The sequence below is a fragment of the Mercenaria mercenaria genome, chromosome 5 (genome assembly GCF_021730395.1).
Source record: "Mercenaria mercenaria strain notata chromosome 5, MADL_Memer_1, whole genome shotgun sequence".
Lineage (NCBI taxonomy): Eukaryota > Metazoa > Mollusca > Bivalvia > Venerida > Veneridae > Mercenaria > Mercenaria mercenaria.
Window position 1 is genome coordinate 41032785 of NC_069365.1, and position 27816 is coordinate 41060600.

General features: G+C 35.6%; 2 protein-coding genes across 2 annotated transcripts in view; one reads left to right on the forward strand and one right to left on the reverse strand.

Annotated features, from left to right (window-relative positions):
• The window catches only part of LOC123556988 (caseinolytic peptidase B protein homolog), a 38703-nt gene that overhangs the window by 8633 nt on the left and 2254 nt on the right, over positions 1-27816 (reverse strand). Inside the window, exons 2-11 of the mRNA XM_053543296.1 lie at positions 27751-27802; positions 27253-27339; positions 24733-24836; positions 22545-22673; positions 21201-21298; positions 18287-18401; positions 17945-18022; positions 17667-17722; positions 16990-17034; positions 15152-15313 (exon numbers count right to left, since the gene is read on the reverse strand). Coding sequence (XP_053399271.1) covers positions 15152-15313; positions 16990-17034; positions 17667-17722; positions 17945-18022; positions 18287-18401; positions 21201-21298; positions 22545-22673; positions 24733-24836; positions 27253-27339; positions 27751-27802 — 926 coding nt within the window. The remainder of the gene's footprint in view (positions 1-15151; positions 15314-16989; positions 17035-17666; positions 17723-17944; positions 18023-18286; positions 18402-21200; positions 21299-22544; positions 22674-24732; positions 24837-27252; positions 27340-27750; positions 27803-27816) is intronic.
• LOC123556989 (E3 ubiquitin-protein ligase TRIM71-like) lies at positions 266-7061 on the forward strand. The gene is made up of 2 exons (XM_045348146.2): positions 266-1541; positions 2614-7061. The coding sequence occupies exon 2, from the start codon at positions 2621-2623 to the stop codon at positions 4382-4384; it is 1764 nt and encodes a 587-aa protein (XP_045204081.2). The 5' UTR covers positions 266-1541; positions 2614-2620; the 3' UTR covers positions 4385-7061.

Sequence of the window (27816 nt, forward strand, 5' to 3'; positions counted from 1 at the left end):
TAATGCCTTTGGTTAGAATGTGGCTGCTACATTTTCTTATTAGGAACATAAAATGAACTGCACCATGAAAAAAACAACCAAAGTGCATTTGCGACCAGCATGGATCCAGACCAGCCTGCGCACCTGCGCAATCTGGTCAGGATCCATGCTGTTCGCTACAGTAAGTTTCTCTAATTGCAATAGGCTTTGAAAGTGGACAGCATTGATCCTGACCAGACTGCGCGGATCCATGCTGGTCGCAAATGTACTATGTTGATTTTCTCATGGTGCTGCTCAAATATATCATTTTCTTGTTAATTCCAATTTTTGATAATTGTTTTCTCAAGTATTTGTCATAGGTTTGACAATATGATTAACATAATAGAATGTACAATAAAATGCACTGTTTTGATTATCTCCCTTTAAGACCCTGACATTATAATTTCATGTGTAATATTAAACAAAGTGTTTTTCTTACTATTCAATTATGTGTAGTCTGCATTATCTGCTTTTAACATAAAACTAAAAGCCTTATGAAACTTTAAGCAGGTAGCCTTGAACTTTGTGAAATAAAAATCTAAACCAACTACAAGAACTAACGTGACAAGAGGGCCATAATGGCCCTATATCGCTCACCTGTTATCATTGCACTTAAAGACAAGAAGTTGAAGAAATTTTACCAAAAAGAAAAATAAAATCAAGTGACCCCTGGGGCAAGGTCAATTTTGACCCCGGGGGTCATGATTTGAACAAATTTTGTAGAGGTCCACTAGGCAATGCTACATGTGAAATATCTGAGCTCTAGGTCTTCTGGTTTATTTTTAGAAAAATTTTGAAGATTTTCCTATGTAAAATCAAGTGACCCCTAAGGCGGGGTCAATTTTGACCCCGGGGTCATGATTTGAAAAACTTTAGTAGAGGTCCATTAGGCAATGCTACATGTCAAATATCTAAGCTCTAGGGCTTCTGGTTTTTGAGAAGAAGATTTTTTAAGATTTTCCTATGTAAAATCAAGTGACCCATGGAGCGGGGTCAATTTTGACCCCGGGGTCATGATTTGAACAAACTTGGTAGAGGTCAACTAGGCAATGCTTCACACCAAATATCTAAGGTCTAGGGCTTCTGGTTTTTGAGAAGAAGACTTTTAAAGTTTTTCCTTTCGGTTGCCATGGCAACCAGAGTTCTGCACGGAATTCAATTCTTTGAATAATTTTGAAAGGGGGTCACCCAAGGATCATTCCTGTGAAGTTTGGTGTAATTCTGCCAGGGGGTTTTCAAGAAGATTTTTTTAGAAATTGTTGACGGACGACGGACATCAAGCAGTCACAATAAAAATATTATTTACCCAAGATAGCCACCATTACCAAATTTGTTAAAGTTATATTTCATTCAATATCGCAATCACGTATAGATCAACTTCAAAATTTATCTTTGTTGCAGGCAATCCAGATAAAATGTGCACGTAAACATGTTACACGTATATCAAGGTCACGCAACAAGGACATTATATTATCGGGGTAATTGCAGTTTTTGGGATTTTACAATTCAGATAAGACCTTTTGGTAAGTTATTTAGTATATTTATACTATTATTCTTTATATCAAAAGATAAATTTGTTTGAAATTGTAAAATATTACTTTTAAGGTCATCCTTTATCTATTTATAAATCTCTATCATGGCAGTGAAATAATTTTAAAAGTGCATTTAAAACACTCAGGATGAGTTTCCACAACAAAAAAGGATGTACAAGGGAGGCATATTTGCACTAAGTCATTCATTTAACCAACAAACTTGAGAAAAATCTATGTAAGAATAAAACTTCTGACATGTAGTCTTGTAAATATCAATCAAGGAGCTCATGAAAAGTCATTTACTAGGCGTGGGGGCGAGGGTGAGGGGAGGGACTGCATATCTACAATAACCTAAGTGACCCATTATACGAAGGTTGTCCAAGAAAATGGGCAACTTTTTTTGTTATTTCGAAAATAAGCAACACATCAAACAATTATTTTAATTAACTGATGATATCTTATTGTATACACGGCAGGACTATATAATAGAGTTTATCTGTATTCTTTGAGTATTTTTTAAATAATGGATGGCAGTCTGTGCTAGTCTGTGCTTGCAAGTGACCATTGATAAAAAACTAGGAGAAAAGTTGGAAAGTAGGAATCTGATGATAAATAGTAGGAACTTATGAAAACAAACTCAGGCCCAAAACTAGAAATATTGGGGGGAGAGTGCTGGGCACCAGTTTTGGAACAAAAGTGCCACTGCTGTATCACTGAAATATATCTATTCATTGAAAAAAGCTTAACAACTATTTTTACAAATGCATGGAAATCTGAGTATGTAACTGAACTATTTAAAATGTTTAAAAGTGCATGCTAGTAACATAAAGTTATATTGAATTTTGATGACAATATATTATAGCATGCATACGCACACCAGCCTCCAAATTTTCCTGAGATCTATAGGTTTTGTCTGCTTCAGCAACTGACAAAGCGCAATTACATACACAGTCAGCAATGGTCCTACAGCTATGAAATATCAGATAAATACTGGTAAAAAATGTAGAATTTAGTCAGGGAAAAAAATTAAATTTGCATCAATCAATATTATTTTATTCTTCAGTTCAGACATGGCTTTCTTCACAAACAAGAAGGAAACAAAACTATTTCCATCAGCAACAGCTTCCATGAGCTATGAGAAGGATCTTAAAGTATACTGCCAACCCTGTGCCCAGGATGGACCACGCATTCCTGCCCATGGCTACTGCAAGGACTGCCAAGAACACCTGTGTGAGGCTTGTTTCGCAGCTCACAAGAGGCATAAACTTTCCAAGCATCATACTATTCTAGATAAAAACAACATGCCTAAAACATTACAACTACCTTCAACATCTAATCATCCCAGCCAGCCGGACGACCTCACAAAACCTTGCCCTAAACACACCAAAGAAATGATCAAGTTCTACTGCCATGACCATAAAGTACTTCTCTGTAGTGTATGTGTTACCCTAGAGCACACTGTTGCATCTTGCAATATCAAATATATACCTGATATTTCTAGCCAGATCATCAACAGCAAAGAATACCAAGACATCCTAAAAACCATGGACACCATCACAGACCAGTGTCAGAAGATGTCAGAAGATGTGAAGAACATGACATCAAAATCCAACAGTTCTTTGGTACATGTATTGGCAGATATCAAGAAATTCCGAAAAGAAATTAACCAAAGACTGGATGAACTGGAGAAACAAGCTGAAGATGCAGCAAAGAAAATCCAACAAGATAATGAAAAGAATCTGAAGACAGTAAAAACAAAATGTGACGATGTTACCAAATCCGTGAAGACATTATCTGACTCTATCAAACATCTCAATACATCAAAACAAGCAGACAGACTCTTCATTGAACTTCAATCTGCTAAGAAAATGATCGAGGACTATGAGCAAAATAACACTACAGTTACGGCATATCATGTTAAACGTCACATCTTTAAACAAAATGAAGCAATAGCAACACTCATTGAAAAAGAGAAGTCATTTGGCACACTAATAAAGAAAGCATTACAACAAACAAAGCCTACGCAAGACAAAGATGTAAAGCCAACACTAACTTCACATCAGGGTAACATCCTTTTACAGACATCAAGAGATGAAAGTGGGTGCTCAATAACAGGGATGGCTCTCCTTACACCTGATCTTCTCGTCATCACTGACTGGAACAACAAGGCTATCAAACTGGTTGACACCAGCAGTCAATCTGTTGCTGATCAATTGCAACTAGATACTTCACCATTTGATGTCACGTCTGTTACCTCTACAGACTTTGTTGTCACACTTCCAGACCAAAAAACAATTCAGTTTATATCAGTCTCCTTCAAAAAACTCAAAAAGAAAGATGTTCTGAAGACTGATGGAAACTGTTATGGCATAAGTTGTTATCAGGAGAAATTTGTTGTGTCATTTGTGGCACCCGCAAAATTTCAAGTCTTTGATATGAATGGAGACATACTGACAATAGTCAACATAGATAACACGCTCAGTTATCCATTACATGTCACAACTAACAGCCACTCAATCTATGTATCCGACTGTAATATGAAAGCTGTAACAAGGTTTGACTGGCAGGGTGAGGGGATGGGGAGCTATTGCGATATGGATGAGCCTCATGGTATATCTCTGTCAGGTGATGGAAGTGTCTTTGTGTGTGACTATACAAGAAATGCTATAGTGAAGATAACAGGTGGTGACTGTTCTAACGGAAAGGTTGTGTCGAAGGATCTGAAAGGTCCCTATGCTGTCTGTTGGTGTGCTGTCGGAGCGAAACTGTACTACAGCTGTGATACTGCAGATCAGAAATATGACAATTTCCTTCAAGTCCTCAAGCTGTCATAATATCATAACTACCACAACAAAAGTCGTATCAACCAACATACTGGTATACTGCTCATATCACCACAAAATCTTCATGTAGAACTGTACTTGAAACAGATTTTTTCAGACATATTGATACATGCTTAACATACAAAATGTTGTTAGACAACATGAGAAGAATAGACCTGCAAACCAGCTTTCACAAAAAAAATACATTATTCCATCTCCAGTTTGTGAAGTGTAAGGCAGCAGCATATCAACAATGTAGTGAATACATAGAATACATTGATACACTTTATACTTTATGCAAAAGATAATATGTGCAAGGGAAAATATAAGTTCACCTTAATATTAATACAAACTGCTAAGAATTCTATAACGAAGGAAATGAGTTGAATTTTGTACCAGATAAATCACAGAGAGCATATACCAGATAAAACAAGGAATGACCGGATGACAAAAGAAGTATCAGTTTGAATGTCTCTGTTGTAAATTTTGTGATACTGTATTATTCCTAAACAGCTAAAATGGTTTATTTTGTTTAAAAATGTTCTATTTTCTTTATTTCTGAGATTTTATCCCTTCTTTTTTTCTTGTTTTGTTCAGAAATGGTCTTTAGTGGCATTTTAAAATTGCCAGATTCCATATTACTGTGCATTTGAAATATTACATGTACAAGAATTCAATTGAGTTACATTTCTTTATATAATAACCTTTAAAGCATTATTTAACAATCTTTTAAAATATATCTATATATGAGCCGTGCCATGAGAAAACCAACATAGTGGGTTTGCGACCAGCATGGATCCAGACCAGCCTGCGCATCCGCGCAGTCTGGTCAGGCTCCATGCTGTTCGCTTTTAAAGCCTATTGGAATTGGAGAAACTGTTAGCGAACAGCATGGATCCTGACCAGACTGCGAGGATGCGCAGGCTGGTCTGGATCCATGCTGGTCGCACACCCACTATGTTGGTTTTCTCATGGCACGGCTCATATATTTTAAATAAGCATATTCAAAAATGTTGAAGTGTCACAGTTTTGTAATTAATTTGTCACAGTTTTGATGTTGATTTTAGTTTTTGGCAAATTTTGTGTCACAATTTGGCCACTATTCTTTCCATCAATTTGTCTTGGTGCTAGCCAACTAACACAAAATCCTTGTGAAAAGAATTTTCAAATATCATTTCATGACATAAAAATCCTGTTTGTTTTGGGTTAAGAGCAGGTTTTCAAGAGTATTTCAGTCAAATAACAATGAGCAGGTAACCTAACCAGTGTTCCTGGATCCTGTACCAGCCCAAACACTAGTCCCCACAAGTAACTTCCAACTTGAGAGGTGGTTGGGATGGGGGAACAGGCTCAGGACACTAACAAATATGATCAGGAAACTCAAGATTGAAGAAATACATTGTACATAAATATATACTTTGATTACTTCATTTCTCTTTCATGTAAACATGTTCAGCATGTTCAATGTTAGATAAACATTTGAAACTCAATATCTCAAAATCACTTATCTCAAAATTCTGGCCATTTCGAAGACATTTTCAAGTCGTGTCTTGTAAACATAGGCACAAAATATCATGTTACATCGAATTTTGGATATCTTGACATAAAATGCTCCACCCCTTGGGATTCGAGATACCAAGTTTCATCTGTATTTACTTTGGTTCCTTCATTTCTCTTTCATGAAAAGATGTGTCAATCATGTTCAGCATGTTGAATATTGATTTATTTTTTTGGTTACTTCATTTCTCTTTCATGAAAAGATGTGTCAATCATGTTCAGCATGTTGAATATTGATATGTTTTTTTTGGTTACTTCATTTCTCTTTCATGAAAAGATGTGTCAATCATGTTCAGCAAGTTCAATGTTATATATACATATACTTTGGTTTCTTCATTTGTCTTTCATGTAAAGATGTGTCACTAATGTTCAATGTTAGATATATATACCTTGGTTCCTTCTTCTCTTTCATGTAAAGATGTGTCACTAATGTTCAATGTTAGATATATATACCTTGGTTCCTTCTTCTCTTTCATGTAAAGATGTGTCACTAATGTTCAGCATGTTCAATGTTAGATATATTATATACTTTGATTTCTTCATTTCTATTTCATATAAAGTTGTTTCAATCATTTTCAGCATGTTCAATGTTAGATATATTTTTTTGGTTACTTCATTTCTCTTTCTTGAAAAGATGTGTCAATCATTTTCGGCAAGTTCACTGTTAGATACATGTATATATTTTTTTGGTATTTTATTTCTCTTTCATGAAAAGATATGTCAATTATGTTCAGCAAGTTCAATGCTAGATATATGTATATACTTTGGTTTCTTCATTTGTCTTTCATGTAAAGATGTGTCAATCATTTTTCAGCAAGTTCAATGTTAGATATACAGTTGAAGCTCAACAACTCAAACCTGCATATATCAAAATTCCATCTATCTCGAAGATATTTTCAAGTCACGTCTCGTATAACATGCACAAAATATCATCTTAAATCGAATTTCAGAGATCTCAAAATAAAACGCTCAATCTGTTGGAATTCGAGATACCGAGTTTCAACTGTATATACTTTGGTCTCTTCCTTTCTCTTTTTTGTAAAGATGTGTCAATCAAATTCAGCAAGTTCAATGTTGGCTGTTACTGCTTTTTTCATTAGTTAAGTAAGAGTTGAATGAAAATGGTCGTCAATATGCCGACTCTGGTATATGTATGTTGTCATTATCCTCAAATAATAAAGTATATATTTTGTAATGTATTATCTTGCTTAAATACACTGTGATGTAAATGAAACACATAATAGGGGCAATCAACAAACCACAGGGAATCACCCTATGAAGTTTGTAGAATGTAGGTAAATTCTTTAGTAACAGAGCGGTTATTGTTTTCAGTCTTAAGGTCATTGTGACCTTGAAGTTTGATCTAATGACCTCTAAAACAATAGAGGACATCCACTAACTGCAGGCAATCATTCAATGAAGTTTTACGACTGTATGTCAATGTGTTCTTCGAGATCACCATGACCTTGACCTTTCGCCTACTGACCCCTTAAACAGTATCAGTCAATCCTATGAAATTTGACAACTGTAGGCCAAAGCATTCTTTAGTTATTAAGCACAAACTGTTTTCAGCCCAGAGGTCACTGTACCTTGACTTTTGACCTAGAAACCTTTAAACCAATCAGGGGTCATTTGCTGACCACAGGCAATCATCCTATGAAGTCTGACCACAAGCCAGATCATTCTTTAGTTATTGAGTGGAAACTGTTTTCAGACTAGAGGTCACTGTGATTTTGCCCTCTGACCTTCAAAACTAAAGGGGTCATCTACTGACCACTGGTAATCATCCTTTGAAGTTTGATGACTGCTTATTTATTGAGCAGAAAGTTTCCAGTCTCAACCTCGTTTTGACCTTGACCTTTGACCTACTGACCCCCAAAACAATAGGGTTTATCTATTGACAACAGGCAGTCATCCTATGAAGTTTGACCATTATGAGATCAAATTTTCTATAGTTATTGATAGGAAACCAAATGGTGTACTAACATACCGACAGACCGAAAAGGGGCAAAACAATATACTCCTTCTGCTTCAAAGGGAAGCATAAAGGACAAAGTTCGTTTTTAGTGAAAAACGGCCCATCATTATTTTTTTCTAATTTTTTTTTAGTTGACAATCCGGTATCTCCCTAGACCGAAAATAAAGTTTTTTATTGTTTTAAAATGACAATTAAGTAAAAATATTACATTTTGCACGACTATGTAATAACAAAAAAACCCGGTTTTCTTGCGACGTCGTGACGTTGCCACAACGTATATCGCGTTGATTTTATTTTCGCTCCGTCATGAATGATGTGTAACCATATAAATACAAGTATGCGATATGATAATATTTCATTTAAATAAGGTTAAGATAGGATGCCGTTTCATCAAATTATACTGAGAACAAAATGTAAATTATATTCACCTTTGTCTATAAATGCCGACAGAGACATGTATTTGCATTGTTTTGCTTCTAAAAGTAATCTTGTATATGGTTTTAATACTTCTTTGCATTCATTATTTCACTAAACGAATGTAGAAACATACGTGAAAAAAATTCAACATTCATCTTCATATTTTATTTCGCCAAAATACTATTTCAAAGTTTGATCAACCAGTTTAACTTACATTTTGATATTCCGGCGGTTATACACATTGTACATGTACGATGCATTTGAATCAACTTTCCGACTGCTACCTTTGATATTACTTTGATGTTTATATCAAAGGAGGTGCCGACTAGTGTATTTATCGACCATTAGATACACGTGTTTCTTCACTAAATGACTCGAGCATAATTTAGTAACAGATAAACAATAACTTACATTTTGGTAAGGTAATAACCATCGTTTTTGTGTGTGTGTTTTGTTTTTGATTTCTTAATTGGATTTTATGTCAACATATTTTAGTCAGCAATAGTTTGCATGTTTTAGACAGAAACCAAGTGTAGCCTTACAGCGCGATACTCTTTACCCCGCATGGGGTGGGGGAGAGGGGGAAATTAGACTATGACCATCACAATCCCTCGCTTAAGCGAGTTTGTAACTCAAGAAACGGTCGTGGAGAGCAGTACACAAAACTAAGAAGTAAAGAAGAACTGTGGGTGCAGAAATTTTAATCTCGCACAAATATGAAAATATAATGATCGTATTTTCACTATAATATATTAAAAATAATTACACCGTCATAGTAATTTATATATTACATTCGTATCATCTATGACCATATGACCTATTCCTTAAATACAAAGTCATTTTAATTGTGGCTGTGCACATCTTTCAATTCTTATCTGTAGACAGATGGATACAAATGTCAAATTATGAAAAAACAATATTAAACTTATAACTATCGTATTTCAGTATGTTATTAGAAATTAATATTTTTGACTTGTAACATTTTATTCGCTTGAAGAACTGCAAAATAAATAATAAATAACATCAGATATTAATCTACTGATTTTTTTTTCTTCTTTTCAAATATCAAACTCGGGTTTTTATGAAGTATAATCATGAATAATTGATAAATTATTATGATATTATGAATTCAGCAAATCGGCATAATAACTATAGATTTATAACATCAGAATAGCTCTAAACATGTTTTTACAAAATATGTTTTACTATCAAATGTAAAAATACTCTTCAAGATACTTTTTCAGAGGCCAACTACAGAATACTGCTTTAAAAACTATGTTAATGTAACGATTCAGCTGCTACATTTTCACTCACTCTCTGTATCCGAACTGTCAACAGTTTGGGGTATGTTTCCTGCGTCTAAAACATAATCACCCCAGTTGCGCGTGCCATACGTTTCTTTCCCTGTGTGTCTTGCATAGCCAAGAAACCATAAAATGGCAGCCACGTGAGCACACACCCCGACAACTCGACTACCAGCGCGACACTTGCAATACCATGAAACAACTTCAGTCGCGTTATGACGAATCCAAAGTGTGTAAACCTTAGATGACACGTGTCTGCTTTGAATTTTGACCCTTAAAAGAGTATTGTCTTCTCTATGTACATAAATGTCTGAGTTTCCGTCAATATGCTCTTGCATATAACCAGCTGACATTTTAAGTTGGTAAGTACCACATGTTAATTCTCTCAATTGAATTTCGTCTAAGCGCGGAAATTCAACATCTAATTCAGCGGACTTCCAACAGGCTGATTTTCGTTCTAAACAGTGATTTTCAATGTAAGTTTTAAGGTCGTTATTACACTTTGACAAATCTAACATTTTCCTTCCAAGTGCGGTGTCGTCGTCGTTGTTTTTCGTCGCGCTCAATGGAGGAAAGTATTTGTTGGATATCGCGCATACTATTCTTACGAAATCCCCAATGAATGGAACCTGCGTTGTTGGTAAAACATGACCTAAGTACTTCCAACGCTTGATCCTGGCGTTAGCAGATTCTACTACCCATCTGACCTAAAGAGATAAAAAAGAATGGACGTAAAGTAATACTTAAGATAGGAGAAAACGTTGAGATTGATTTATCTTTTTACAGTGTAAGTGGACATACATGCATTAAGCGGCCAATATCTTAGTATTTTCTTATTGACATAATAATTCATACGACCAAACCAAAGTTAGCAATCACACATGTTGCAAACATGTATTAGTTTATGCTGGTACTAAATCACTGTCCGCATTATGGAAAACCAGTACTTGTGTTATATGAGAAGGCATTACCGTCAGTACAATAGGGTTCGAACATACGACTTTCAGGTCGAGTGGCCGACACATTAACCATTAGGCCCAAAACTCCAGAAACCCGTATTAAGCAACCACTGTTCTTCTGTTAAACATCAAAACTAATGTATGCGGTCTAAGCAGTAAACCATATTTTTTTAAACATTACACGGTTAATAATTAACCGTTCGGAAGTCCAATATCTGTAACAGGTTTATCGCATTTAAAAAAAGTTAATTGATGACTCATTTGACTGTCTCTCAGTTTTTACCTAGCCCGCTATCTACGGACAGCCCTAACCGTGTTCGTGATTAAAACAATTAACGGTACGCTTCAAAGATAAAAAACAGTATAAATACTGCACGACAACTAAAACGATAACTTGTTTGATAATTATGATTTTTCTTCGTTAAAAGATTTTTTTGTATAGCATTACAGTATGAACTTAACTTCTATCATTTACAACCTTTCTGAGTTCACCGATGCATGAGAACAATAATATTAACATGCTGTCGTTTAAATTATCAGGCGGGGGTAGAATACCGAAATATTGACCTGGTACTCGTAAATATTTCGCATGTTTCCGTAAATTAATTTTCGGTGTCCGAACCTAAACAACGATTTAAAGCCCTGCTCCGCCGCTATTCAAATTCTGTTGCGTGTATGCAACCATGATTACAATAGCTAACAGTTAACGGCCTCGTGCCACACTTTGGCACGCAAAACCACAGGTATTTTATATGAATTTTATATAAAATAGACTCTATTTTGACAGGCGTCACTGTTCATAGTCAGGATTTTCATGCTTTTTCAGTGACAATTTAAGGTTAAAAGGTAGGACTGGAGCAGGTCTTTAACTATTGAAAAGCCAGTTATATACAATCATGTATCACGTGCAGATAAAACTGTGCGGACAAAGCGTTTGGCACAAATCTCAGGGTTGTGTGTTAGAGTCCTCCGTCGTACCAAACTGTTTTTTGGTGTGTGTTTTTTTTCTCAATTTTATCTGTATTAACAGACGGAAAAAATGTCACACTTATCACGATTTATCAACGAAATACTCTACTATCCATCAACATTCTTCTACGTACATGTCAGTTAACCGTTCTAAAAATGTTTAAAATCTTCAGGACCGGGCAAGTATTCATTCATTTAGCAGACAATTCAAGGAACTGTTGTTAACGATAAAAAATAAAATGTATCATAAAATAACGTAATATCAATACAATTACAAATAAAACGGAATTACAAAAAATGGTTTGATCAGAATTCAAACCTATGGTAACGTGCTTACAAGCCGCTGAGCTTACCACTGCGCTACTGTTCCATTAGTTAACTAAAATAGTTATTTTTTATTAATGTAGATATTTTCAGGACACAAATATCGCGTACAATAACGAAAACGCCCGAAAATATTAGAAAAGATTGTCAGGTGTCAGGGACAATAAATACAGCAGTCTACGTGCATATAAATAAAATGCATTAGAATTTAGCAATAGTCATTTTACGGCACCGTATTATCAAAGCACTATATACATTCGTTCTCGCGCCTGATATTTTGCATTTAATTCTATTACTTTAGGTTTTGGTCTCCTTTTTTATAGAAAATAACACATATATTATCAATTTACCTTCGTGACTAGTCTGCTAGTGTTAGCATCTTCTGTTGTCATTTGTTTCTGTCCTTTTTGCATGAATGCAGGCATTTCGGCATGTATTCCCATATCTTCCAGCATAGCTAAGGAATCCCGAAAACCTCTGTCAACAATAAAAACGTCATTTTCAGCTACAAAGCTTTTTATTTCTTCGACATTTGTCTGCATCATGTGAGTTAATATACGTGCGTCACTGTTTCTTCCATCTGCCAGGTAGGGTCCGATTATGGTGACAAAGTACCCACTGGTTGTTACAACTACCATTGGTTTTACTAAGGGTCTGCCCTTGTGCATGCTAAATGACCGTCTTTGAAATTGAAAGTTTGTACTTTTTTGTATGTAAACATACGTTCCATCTAAAACAAGCATCATCTTTGGCTGACTGTCACCCGACTCATCTGTACCAAACAGTGACTGAGCAAGAGGTCTTGTGTGTTTGTCAATAATTTCTTGCCTAGATATATGTGCAAGACCCAAGTTCGCCGGAACAAAATGCTGCATTAATGCACGTCTTACACTTGAAATTGCTCTTCGGACACTTGACGGCGTTATACCTAAAATTGTTGAAAGAAGTTTGTTTGATATGCCAGACTTTAATTTCAACAGGAACAGTCCAACTGTAGTTCTCGGACTACGTACGGGTGAGCTCCGAATATGCTCTTCTATACTAAGGAAGAGGTCTTCAAAGTCTGTCTGCTTAAGTCCAGTCAGTTCTTTATAATCTGCTTCTCTCAAGTTGTCAAAATTAAGCCTTTCATTTGTTCTGATGCATTCCTTTCTTATAGCCCCGATCAACTCTAAGATATTTGTTCTGCTCATAAAGACTGTGTCTGTGGTTAGAACGTTTATAAGGGACTCCTCTGAAATCTGCTCATTATATATATGTACAGGACAGCAGCGTGATCCGGATGGTATCAGTATATTGAATTTTATAAATACCGTCACTCTTGTCTCGGAGGGTACAACGATGAGTTTAGGTCCCGGTCTCTTACACAAGAAACATTTAGCATGAGTCTTTGTAGTGCACGGTATTTTCAGTGAAACAGACGGAGGGCTGAGATATGAAGAATTCCTTTTAGAGGCTGGCGGATGAAAGTCCGGATCACTTGCTTCTGTTGAACTGTATGTTGAACTACGCTGCGTCTCAGCTATATAATAGTTATGTCTGCATTTATTACATATAATTGACCTCTCATCAGCGTTAATGAAAAACTTTTCAACAGATACTTCTTTATGGATTTGTTCACCGGTCTTCTGTTTTTTGGTTTCGTACGTGTGTTGCACACAACACAGTTGTGGAACTTCATACTGAAAAATACAAACATATTGTAATTGAAAAAATATTTAAAATAAATCAAGAAATTACTTAAACAGCATGAAATTAGACTTAAAAATGTAAGAAAAAGCAATTCAAAAAATGTATATGACGCAGGTGGGATTCGAACCCCAACCGCCAAAATGGAAAGCGGGCGCTCAACCACTGTGCCATTGAATTGTTAGATATTAACGGTGCAAACTTATATAAATACTTAAGCGACGGTTTAGGTTAATTGAAATATATTACACTGATCTCTTCGTTTTTTGTTTGTTTTCATTTGTGAATAGAAACAGAGAACCTATTGTTAAAATGTTAAATATCGGCAAACGTATTTATACGTTTCTTCACATTCATCCACATAATATTTCGTAATTTAGGCCATGTTACGGCATGTAGAACTACGATACTGGCAATTTATCTTTAAAAATCTACATATTATTTTTTCTTACCTTTCACGATCACTCTTGATTATATTTTTACATTTCGTAAGACGCTTGCTATTATACGACAGATATATGTCATGATGGAAACGTGTTAGTAAGTATAATCACTACACTGGGGGGCGAACGTCACGGATCGCTTCAGCGTTCCAAATAAATACCCTTTTTATCATCAAAATTGTCATTACATCACTCGTACCTGTCTTGAAACATATTATATAAGAAATGAACTTACCTTTTTCCTTGTACAATAACAGTAACTCTGATTTTCCTTCGAGTTGGACGATACGATCTTGTACGTTTCTATGGACGCTGAGTACGAAAGTTTCGAACCCAAATATAAAAAATACGATAAAAGCCTAACAGCGCTGCACTTCGCATTCGTTTATTTATGGAAGAGAATCATAAAACAGTTCAAAAACAGAAAAACGATTTGTAATCAATACTTTCGCTTTTTTAATTCTATGGTTGTACTATATATTAATCCAGTAAGGAAAAATAGACCTACTAAGGACTCCGTAATTTATTTATTTTTAGTATGAGCACAGCCGTCGACCACAAAAATATTTTGCATACAAGTAGCAATACTGAATTCCAACTAAAGTTCAAATTATCTTCGTGGTCGAGGGCTGTGCTCTATACTAAATTCCAGATAGACAGGACGAAATGCATGAAAAAAACCAATTTTTAGCCTTTTCAGGGGTTTTCAAGCTCTTGTTTCTCTATCTGAGAAGTTATCGAAATTACTATACATTGTACAATACATAAAGACAAAAAACACGCCATAAGTAAAATATTATTTAATTCATAATTTTGTAATATTGTAGGCCGATTTCATATAATCGTGAACCTTGTCCTTTCACTAAATTCTAAAGAGTCCAAAATGGAGAGTGACACACTTTAACCCTTATCATGCTGGACACAACTGATTCTGACTGATTCTGCACTGCAGATCATGATCAGCCTGCACATCAATGCAGTCTGATCATTATCTGCACTGTTTGCTATTCAGTCAGTATCTTTTTAGTATACACCCCTTTTAACAGTTAATGGTATTGTCCAAATTGAAAGATGGACAAGTTCATTATAGAAATTTAGCAGGATAAGGGTTAAATATACTAAAATTTGACGTGCCTTACCTCATCAAAGAGTTGTAACATGATGGTAAGTACGTCAGTATGTGCCTTGTCCACTTCATCAAACAGGACAACAGCTTTTGGGTTTTCCTTTAACAGTTTTGTAAGTTGTCCTCCTTCCTCATGTCCCACATAACCTGGTGGTGATCCAATAAATTTTGAAACCTGAATTTCAGTAAGACATGATTTTATTTCCAAGTAAAAGCACTCTTCATATAATTATATTCAAAAATACAAGCAAAGAAAAATGAATTTAATTTCTTCCTACCTGAAAATTAATTAACCTTATTGTGTTTAGTATGATTTGGCTGAGTGTGAGCCATGGAGGACATGCTCTGTTGTTGATTTGACATCTTCCATTAACCTTACTGGTTTCACAATGCCTCAATAGCAAGTTTTGAAACTTTTTGTCCCTTACCTTTGAAGCCTATACTTGCATTTTTCAGAGTCACTAGCACATATGATGTGCTGATTAATAAAGACTAAATAGTTCATGTGATCATTGCCAATAGTAACAATGACCCAACCCCACCCCCTTTGAGCGAAATCATATGTTTTCGAATTGTCTAGTAGACAAACTTGCCTTTTTCACTCAGTTGCATATGGAACTATTTCTAAACAGTTCATATTGTGGAAAAATTACTAGTCCTGGGTATCTTGTATAAAATAAATGGAATTATTCCATATTAAATTTATCTGATTTTAGTCAAGATAACTTGCGATCGGGCACCTTTTTCCTTGATTAACAGATGCTGAAAAAAGAAAATGTGTAATATACAAGGAATTATATTCACATGCAAGTTTTAAAGCTGCTCGCCCTCAGTTTGGTCGAAAAAATTAAATTTCTAAAAAGCAACATTTTTTGTAACAAGAATATAAAATGAAAAGGTATAATCAACAAAATAAGCGAAAATCTACGTAGCGTTTTGAGAAAATGGCTGATGAAAACAAGTTTACGGATACACAGCACTATATGGCTATATTGAAAAATAATGAACCGTTTGCAACGCTTTACTTTTTCCTACATAACCATATAGTGCGGTGAATCTGTAAACCTTTGTGCGGGCGAGCAGCTTTAAACCACCATTATGCTTATTAATAGGTATAAGACTCTCTTCTATTATTGCAATTCAAAATCTGACACTTTTGGTGCTAATGCTTTTGATGAACTTGATATAAAATGACATGTCTGGCATCAAAATAACAATGTACAGTTGAAACTCCAACTTGTATTAAAATTTGAGCTATCTCAAAATATACAAGTCCCATCAAAATGCCATTTTTGTGCATGTATTTTGACTTTACTTAACCTTTAGCCTGCTAAATTTCTAAAATGGACTGGTCTATCATTCAATCTGGGCAATACCATATATTATTCAAAGAGGAGTTCACTGAAAACTTTTACTGACTGAACAGCAAAAAGTGCAGACTATGATCAGGCTGCATGGATGTGCAGGCTGGTCTCGGTCTGCACTGGTTGCAAAAGGAAAATCACTTGCCCCCAGCAGGCTAAACAATAAAATTTCACAGCATTAAACTCAGTGAAGAAAAAGTTGCCTTACCACAGGGGCAGCAATTTTCCCGCACGATAATGTGAAATTTCAAATTTACATCTGTCATTATCATCTATTTTAAGCCAGATATATTGAACAAAAACTATTTTCCAAAGTTTCAATTCATTTTTAAATCAAGTTCCAATTATCTTGATGTAAAATGTACTTTGGAATTTGCGATACAGAGATTCAACTGTACATGTAATTAAAGCTTTGTCACACAGAACTAAGAATATTCTAAGGCATACAAAACATTATCATGTGATTTTTTATTATATTTTAGTTTACCTCATGTTTTTCTTGGTATTCTGACATATCAAGTCGAATAAATCCCTGAAAATAACAAAAAAATACTAGAGATGTTATGCAGCTGACTTCACTCATATTTAACATCAAAGTGACATACAAGTCACCAGCTTTCGTTTTATTCACATCAACTCATTACCAATAATCTGGCTGTTGACACATTATAAGTGTGTCAACATAATATGAATATTGGTCAATGACATAATTCAAGCTCCACCTACATGTGAGATTTTCAAGACACAAGTGAAAGCTAATCAAATTATATATTACATCAGTGGTAATTGAATTTCAAATTAACAGTGACTCCATTGCTTTGTAGGCATTTTATGTATACATTGCTGTAAATGTTCAAGTGTAAAAACAATATGTTTTGTAAACAAAGTGTTAGTTAACCTATCCATTATACTTAACACTGCTACACAAACATTTGGTCTCTAAGGAAAGACTTGTTGAACCCATCGGAAATGCAAATAAATTCGAGATAAGATAAAAGTAGCAGACTTCAAATCCAAACACCTGGAGGGCATAAGAATTTAAATACTAGTTCATTCTTGCAAAAAGAATGCAAGGAAACTATTTAAGGTTTTAGGGTAGTTACATTTACACACATAATTACAAGTTTTACTGAAACAATAAAGCAATATGAGGAACTGACTAACCTTTTTTAAATCTTTGTGTAAGTACCTAGCAACTTGTTTAGCCAGCTCTGTCTTTCCTATTTAGAAAGCAAAATAGCTACAATAAACACTTCTATGATAAACACTGCCTGCATACACACAAGTTTTATTTAGCCTTTGTACAACTGCTTCTATATGCATGTACCCTTCAAAACTGTATGCCTTGAGGAACAAAGGTATCATTACAAGTTAAGCTTCATACAAATTTACACTTGAGAGTCAAAAGAAAAAGAAACTATCATACATACATACATACATACCTATACCAGAAGATCCAAGGAACAAGAAGACAAGTGGGTGGTCCTCGTCATACCAACCATTCTCTTTACGACGTATAGCTGAAAGTAATATTAACAGAGTACAGATACTTGAAAAAAAATTAGAATATTCATCATATTTACATATTCAAATTTCTCACAGTTGTATCTGGAAATGCAGAAAATACAAGCAAAGAAAATTTACCCAAGGAGATCCCTTGTTTCCTTCTCAGCTGCTAGTTTCTCCTGATCAATCTTATACTGAGATGTCCTAACACTCAATTTGATAACCACTGCACCTAATCTGCTTTATAACTAAAGTATCCTTAACCATAAAATACTTACCTGAGGCGACCATATTTATTGCTCCCTCCTGACCAATTATGTGCTCCTTTAACCTCTGTTCTAATGGATATCTTCTTCTCTCCTCAGCTGCTAGTTTCTCCTGCTCAGCCTTATACTGAAATATAAACACATCCAAATATAACATATATATCCCATAACTTAACAGGGGTTAACTACAAAATACAATGTCAGAAGGCAAAAATGGAACAAATGTTCCAAGAGACAGTATGACTAAGAACACCAACTAAACTTGTTTGTTTTTATTTATAGTCCCCACCACATGTCAATAAGGGTGATTCCCCTTCGAGAATGTTATCAATTTTAGGCTTTCTGAAGACAGAGCAAGACCTTCCAATTCTGGAGCATTCCTTAGTTCTTTAATGTGTAAGGTACACTGTGCCAGAAATAAAAAATCTGTTTAAAGACGCATACAAAATACTATTAGTAATTTATATGGAGAGCCCAACTTCCTGTGAAGTTTAAACTCATGACCATTCACTTGTGAAGCAAGCACATCAACAACTCAGTCATACAGGACTGTCACTGACTAAAACCATTAAGCTTAAACCACGTCAAGTCAGTCATTACTTTTTTAAGAAAAAGTCTGATGTGAAAGTCCCCACAAGTTTTTTTCTTATTTTGGTATAGATTTTAGCTCAACAACACAATTCAGGTCATATGGTGACTTTTCTAACTTTTGATTGATCATCACTGTGGAGGCAGACCCCCAGATGCCCCTCCAGGCATTGTTTCAGGCACTAGCAGGCACCTGGGTTGAACCACAGACCTTTCGTAAGACAAACAGATGGCTCCCGAACATGAAATTCTACACCCCAAATGAGGTTTCAAACCTTCATCAGTAAGAGGAAAGTGATCCGGTCAGCTACTTTAACCACTTGGCCATGATGTTTGAAACAAGATGGTCATGATGACCCTGAATCGCTCACATGAGTAATAAGAGCCACATGTTTAAAATGGCAAACTGATGCTAAAGAAAATTAGAAAGTAGGTCAGTAGGTCACATTCATGGTCACTGAAAGTCAGTTTTAAAATCAGTGTGCAAAACTGTACATGTCATCCAAATTTCAAGGCTGTAACTTAAAAAACAAGAAAGTAGGTCAGTAGGTCAAGGTCACAGTCAAGTGACCCCTTATAGCTCAATCATCAGGTAATTATAATTAAACAGTCTAGGAAATATGATCTGATAATTTTTGGAAGTATTTATTCCTATATAACTCATATAACAAGTGACCCCAGGGCGGGGCCTCTTTCACACCAGGGGCATAATTTGAACAATCTTGTTAGAGATCCACTAGGCAATGCTACAAACTAAACATCAAAGGCCTAGGCCTTGAACTTTCAGAAAAAAAGATTTTTTCCCCTATATAAGTCTATGTTAAATTTGGGACCCCCAGGGCAGGGCCTCTTTTCAACCCAGGGGCATAATTTGAAAAATTTTGGTAGAGGACCACAAGGCAATGCAACATAACAAATATCAAAAGCCTAAGCCTTGCAGTTTCAGGCAAGAAGATTTTTTAAGTTTTTCCTATATAAGTCTATGTAAAACTTGAGACCCCCCAGGGCAGGGCCTCTTTTCACCCCACGGTTACAATTTGAACAATTTTGGTAGAGGACTACAAGGCGATGCTTCATACCAAATATCAAAGGCCTAGGTCCTGTGGTTTTAGATAAGAAGATTTTTTAATTTTTTTCCTATATAAGTCTATGTAAAACATGTGACCCCCGGGGTGGGGCCTCTTTTCACCCCAGGGGCATAATTTGAACAATTTAAATAGAGGACCATTAGATTATGTCACAATCTAAATAGTAAGGCTATATGCCATGCGGTTTTGGACAAGAAGATTTGTAAAAATTTCCTTTTGGTTGCCATGGCAACCAGAGTTCTGCATGGAATTCAATTCTTTGAATAATTTTGAAAGGGGGCCATCAAAGGATCATTCCTGTGAAGTTTGGTGAAATTCTGCCAAGAGGTTTTCAAGAAGAAGATTTTTTTTAGAAAATGTTGACGGCCGGACGCCGGACATTGAGCAGTCACAAAAGCTCACCATGAGCCTTTGGCTCAGGTGAGCTAAAAATCAACCAGAGCAAATCTTCTCTTAATGGTAGAAAACTCAGAAATAGTATCAAATTTATCCAAAATACAACAAGAGCATCGCAATGCAGCGCAATATACACATGAAAGTATGCCAAGAAGTCAAGAGTTACAGAGCAGACAAGAAATTGCTAAGGCATGGACAGACAGACATTGGAGTCATAACATAATACACCCACTTAGGGCATATAATAAACCAAAGGTAACAGAAAATAATTTTTAAAATTCTTAGCCCTATCCATCCCTAGCACTATTCGTAACCAATGTTATTTTCACTGGTAAAAAATAGAAAAGGTATTCTGGCTATTTCATATCCAGATAATGGTACACTATAACTGCATACTGCTGCACAAAATAAGTAATGATGGCCACCCATCTCATCTTTTTTCAAAAATCTCAATGAGAATCTAAATATGAGCCGTGCCATGAGAAAACCAACAGTGGGTTTGCGACCAGCATGGATCCAGACCAGCCTGCGCATCCGCGCAGTCTGGTCAGGATCCATTCTGTTTGCTAACAGTTTCTCCAATTCCAATAGGCTTTAAAAGCGAACAGTATGGATCCTGACCAGACTGCGCGGATGCGCAGGCTGGTCTGGATCCATGCTGGTAGCAAACCCACTATGTTGGTTTTCTCATGGCACGGCTCATATTTACTTTTTATGCCGCAATGGCCTTACTGCAAAATCATTTTATTTTTTACAGATATTTTTGTGCAATTATCGATTGGCTACTTCTATATGGTTACAATTTAATGTGTATTATATAAAAACTCTCAATTTGAATCTTTTACAAAAATTACATTTTTCTCACTGTTGACTAGTAACTGTTTAATCTCTGGATTCTTTGCATACATTTCTGGTTTATGTCCATTCACATTCTCGATTGTTGGGTCTGCTCCTACAAACGAAACAAATTTCAAGACAGCACATTGTAAAATCATACAATTTGCAGGGCTTAAGCATTCACAGTTTAAGCCAAAATGCTTTTTTGTAAGGTCATGAACTCATGAATTTTATACATGTGTAGATGTAGTAAATGGAAATTTGACTGGTCTGTTTGGATTTAATTTTGTTGACTAGTTATAAGGAACTATGCAGTCCAATAAAAATAGTCCATCTCATGTAATAATGTTTTCACAACATATATATTGTTACTGGTACTGAGCATATACAAGTATGCCCATGGGCAGAATGTCGAGCCTGCCAACTGTCAAGTGTGACCTTGCCCTTAGACCTAGGGACCTGGTTCTTGCGCTGACACTCAATCCCATAATGGTGAACATTCATGCCAAGTTACATCAAAATCCCACCATGCATGAAGAAGAAATGCTCCGGACAAACTTTAATATGACCTTTGACCTCCAACTGTGACCTTGACCTTTGAGATAGGAATACGGGGTTTGCGCATGACATGCCTTCTCAATGAGGTAAACAATCATGCCAAATATAAACAAGATTGGTCCATGCATGTCAAAGTTATGGTCCAGACAAAATCGGACGGACGCACGCACGCACATACACTGACCCGCCAGAAGTGACGTCTATATCGAGCTCACCGCAAGCAGGCTCGACAAAAATAACTACATGATGTCAGTCAATATCATGTAACATCATGTTCACTTCAGAGCACTTACATTCTATGGCAATGGTTTCCAAGTCCACTAAACTGAAATACTAGGACCTAGCCACTAAACAATTACTAGAACTGTGTCCATGAGACATAACACATGAGCCCACACAAAAGATTATAAAATACAACCTAAAATAGTATCATACAGACAAATGTCCATTAATTAATGCATTGTAGAAACAGGGGTTACAAAGGCAAAAATATTTTTTGAGTCTCTTTCAGTGCAAAAGTAACATAATTAGAAATTCACATAAGACAAAAGCTTAATTTTAGGAGCCACATGGAAAAATCTGAACCACTATCATAAAATTCTAACACATTGCTCAGACTGAGTGGTTGAGTGCTCCCTGGGTCATACAGTATCACTTATTTACACACAGCAAACATCCATATCTCAACATATCTTAAGGGAAACTTCAAATTCCAAAATTTCCTTTAAAACTAGACCAGCTTCTCATTAATGGACATTAAAATATGTTAAAGCATTTATCATATAGTCTAATTACATATATACCTGCATCAAGCAAGAGTTTGATAATTTCTCCATTATCAATGAGAGCAGCATAATGTAGTGCTGTACAGCCCTTGCAGTTAGCATTGGCTCGTAATCTTGAACTAAACTGTTCTTCTCTTGATCTGTGCACTGAAAAATAACTTTAGAATATATACCAAGTCCCTTGTGTACTTTTACAAGAATCATTAACTTGCGGCACCGAATTTCATGTACAGAACAAACATTTACAAGAATCATTAACTTGCAGCACTGAATATTGTGTAAGGAACAAACATTTACAAGAATCATTAACTTGCGGCACCGAATTTCGTGTACAGAACAAACATTTACAAGAATCAATAACTTGCAGCACTGAATTTCGTGTACGGAACAAACATTTACAACAATCATTAACTTGCGGCACTTAATTCTGTGTATGGAACATACATTTACAAGAATCATTAACTTGCTGCACCGAATTTCGTGTGTGGAACATCATTTACATTAAATTTTACAAGAATCACTAACTTGTGGCACTGAATTTCATGTACGGAACAAACATTTACAAGAATCATTAACTTGCAGCACTGAATATTGTGTAAGGAACAAACATTTACAAGAATCATTAACTTGCGGCACCGAATTTCGTGTACAGAACAAACATTTACAAGAATCAATAACTTGCAGCACTGAATTTCGTGTACGGAACAAACATTTACAACAATCATTACCTTGCGGCACTTAATTCTGTGTATGGAACATACATTTACAAGAATCATTAACTTGCTGCACCGAATTTCGTGTGTGGAACAACATTTACATTAAATTTTACAAGAATCACTAACTTGTGGCACTGAATTTCGTGTACGGAACAAACATTTACAAGAATCATTAACTTGCGGCACTGAATTTCATGTACGAAACAGATATTTACAAGAATCATAAACTTACCACAATGAATTCCGAGTATGGAACAAACATTTACAAGAATCATTAACTTGCCACACTGAATTCCGAGTACGGAACAAACATTTACAAGAATCATAAACTTGCGGCAACGAATTTTGTGTACGGAACAAACATTTACAAGAATCAATAACTTGCAGCACTGAATTTCGTGTATGGAACAAACATTTACAAGAATCAATAACTTGCAGCACTAAATTCCGTGTATGGAACAAACATTTACAAGAATCATTAACTTGCGGCACTGAATTCTGTGTATGGAACATACATTTACAAGAATCATTAACTTGCTGCACCGAATTTCGTGTGTGGAACAACATTTACATTAAATTTTACAAGAATCACTAACTTGTGGCACTGAATTTCGTGTACGGAACAAACATTTACAAGAATCATTAACTTGCGGCACTGAATTTCGTGTACGAAACAGATATTTACAAGAATCTTAAACTTGCCACACTGAATTCCGAGTACGGAACAAACATTTACAAGAATCATTAACTTGCCACACTGAATTCCGAGTACGGAACAAACGTTTACAAGAATCATAAACTTGCCACACTGAATTCCGAGTACGGAACAAACATTTACAAGAATCATTAACTTGCGGCACTGAATTTCATTTACAGAAAAAATAAACCTTCATATAAATCACAGCATTCCATGTACAGAATTAAAATTTCCATGAATCATAACTTTTTTATGAAGAGGTTACATAATTATAAGTGGGCTTTCCTAGAATAATTAATGATGGTTAAAAATTCCATACTTGATTGGGATATTAATTTTACTGTAACTGAACCTATTTTGAAGCAATAAGGTTTTCATTATACAGCGTTTTAGTATTATATAAGTTCAGTGAACAGGTACAAGCAATTTCCTAGTACAAATGTTTACACAAGTTACTTCATTTACTATACAGCACAACCTCTGTTAATGACATCTCTGCAGAGCAAGCACCTGTTTGTTGGGTTTAATGTTGACCAACACAATTATAGGTCATATGGCGACTTTCCAGCTTTAATGGTGGAGGAAGACCCCAGGTACCCCTCTGTAAACCAGCTGGATGGGAGCAAACACCTCTCTATAACGACTGAGAGTCTTTCTTTCCAATTTAATGAAAATGGTAGTATGTTAACATCCCTGTAACAACAACTTATGTACAACAAACTCATTTTAGACTTCCTAGTGGTGATCACTCTTGAGCAGTTACACTGTATTATATTACATGTACAAAGCTAACCATGAATCGGGTGTATCTCTTTTTCTCTGGACACTTGGTTGATAGTGCTGAATTCATCTCCAATATTAGGATCTGCACCAGCCTCTAATAATTGTTTTATAGCACTGAAATATAATTAATCCAAATTTTATTCAAAGATATACAGAAACATGTATTCACAAAATGAAAAAAGTGATATTACACATATCGAACAAGAGGACCATGATGGTCCTGAATCGCTCACCTCTTCCCACATGACCCAGTTTTGAGTATGACGTCGTTTTTTTTATTATTTGACATAGTGACCTAGTTTTTGAGCTCATGTGACCCAGTTTTGAACTTGACCTAGATATTATCAAGATAAAAATTCTGACCAATTTTCATGAAGATCCATTGAAAAATATGGTCTCTAGAGAGGTCACAAGGTTTTTCTATTATTTGACCTATTGACCTAGTTTTCGAAGGTACGTGACCCTGTTTTGAACTTTACATAGATATCATCAAGGTGAACATTCTCACTAATTTTCATGAAGATCTCATGAAAAATATGGCCTCTAGAGAGGTTACAAGGTTTTTCTATTTTTATACCTACTGGCCTAGTTTTTGACCGCACGTGACCCAGTTTCAAAACTGACCTAGATATCATCAAGGTGAATATTCAGATCAATTTTCATGAAGATCCATTGAAAAATATGGCCTCTAGAGAGGTCAAAAGATTTTAATAATTTTAGACCTACTGACCTAGTTTTTGATAGCAGTTGACCCAGTTTCAAACTTGACCTAGATATCATCAAGATGAACATTCAGACCAACTTTCATACATATCCCATGAAAAGTATGGCCTCTAGAGAGGTCACAAGGTTTTTTTATTATTTGACCTACTGACCTAGTTTTTTACGGCACATGACCCAGTTTCAAACTTGACCTAGATATCATCAAGGTGAACATTCTGACCAATTTTTATGGAGATCCATTCACAAGTATGGCCTCTAGAGAGGTCACAAGGTTTTTCTATTTTTAGACCTACTGACCCAGTTTTTGACCGCACATGACCCTGTTTCGAACTTGACCTAGATATCATCAAGATGAACATTCAGACCAATTTTCATACAGATCCCATGAAAAATATGGCCTTTAGAGAGGTCACAAGGTTTTTCTATTATTTGACCTACTGACCTAGTTTTTGATGGCACGTGACCCACTTTCGAACTTGACCTAGATATCATCAAAATGAACATTCTGACCAACTTTCATACAGATCCCATGAAAAATATGGCCTCTAGAGAGGTCACAAGGATTTTCTATTATTTGACCTACTGACCTAGTTTTTGATGGCACGTGACCCACTTTCGAACTTGACCTAGATATCATCAAGATGAACATTCTGACCAATTTTCATGAAGATCTCATGAAATATATGGCCTCTAGAGAGGTCACAAGGTTTTTCTATTTTTAGCCCTACTGACCTAGTTTTTGACCGCACGTGACCCAGTTTCGAACTTGATCTAGATATCATCAAGATAAACATTCAGACCAATTTTCATACAGATCCCATGAAAAATATGGCCTCTAGAGAGGTCACAAGGTTTTTCTATTATTTGACCTACTGACCTAGTTTTTGACGGCACGTGACCCAGTTTCGACCTTGACCTAGATATCATCAAGGTGAACATTCTGACCAACTTTCATGAAGATCTTGTGAAATATATGGCCTCTAGAGAGGTCACAAGGTTTTTCTATTTTTAGACCTACTGACCTAGTTTTTGACGGAACGTGACCCAGTTTAAAACTTGACCTAGATATCATCAAGGTGAACATTCTGACCAATTTTCATGAAGATCTTGTGAAATATATGGCCTCTAGAGAGGTCACAAGGTTTTTCTATTTTTAGACCTACTGACCTAGTTTTTGATGGCACGTGACCCAGTTTCGAACTTGACCTAGATATCACCAAGATGAACATTCTGACCAACTTTCATAAAGATCCCATGAAAAATGTGACCTCTAGAGTGGTCACAAGCAAAAGTTTACGGACGGACGCACGGACGGACGACGGACGACAGACACCGCACAATCACAAAAGCTCACCTTGTCGCTTTGTGACAGGTGAGCTAAAAACATTTTGCAGTATAATGTATAAAATGAGTTATCATTCCAAAGGGAAACTGGCATCACTTTAACCCATTCTCAAGTTTCTTAAGAATAAGTAGCCTGCATTATATCACTGTCAGACAAAAAAGAAAGCTGAACTGAAAAAGCATTGTTGTTTTTCATTCATATTTCTAGTATATATCAAGAAATGTATTTGGAAAAGCAAACTTGCTTCTAAACAGGTTTAGGGTCAGTGACCTTGCCTTTGACCTTAACATGGGATGTAAAGACCATCTTGCATAATACTTTCTTGTCATGCTCCATATTTGAGTAAAGTTTGATTTGAATCCCTTGAAGTGTTTGAGTTCTACATATAGCTGAGGTACAAAGTGATTTCAATTAACATGCAAACAAACTAACTGACAGTGCTATTAATTTCAGGGTACTTACTTGACATTTCCGTTTATAGCCGCCACATGGAGAGCTGTCCAGCCAAGTAAATGCCGCTTGTTAATATCAACTCCACTGTTAATGATACTGTAATAAAAATGTCTCAATAAATCATGAAATAAATCCAAAGTTAAAATAGATATCTAATAAGAATCATGATTATTCTGGCAAGTGCAAGTAGGGGTTTAATCTACACCAACAAGACTTTAGTGTGATACACGTACTGTGCATCCGCAAATTGAACTAGAGCTATCAGTATCACTGAAGGTTTTTCATACCAAAGGCCTGTATAAAATTCTCTATAGCAGAGCCAAATATAGCCCCCAGTCCATAAGTAGGTCTGTCAGGGGATAATAGAATAGAGATAATGGTTTACTTTTTTCATAAAACACATATATTTAATGTCTATATAATAAAATTATGTTTACTCAAAACAGGTAAATGTCAACTTAGCATCATTACTTATTAAATTCCAGGTACTAAAAGGGTGTAATTTACCTTCTTATAGAGTAGTTGTCACCATTTTTCACTGCTATCAGAAGTCTATCAGCTGAAGAACAATAA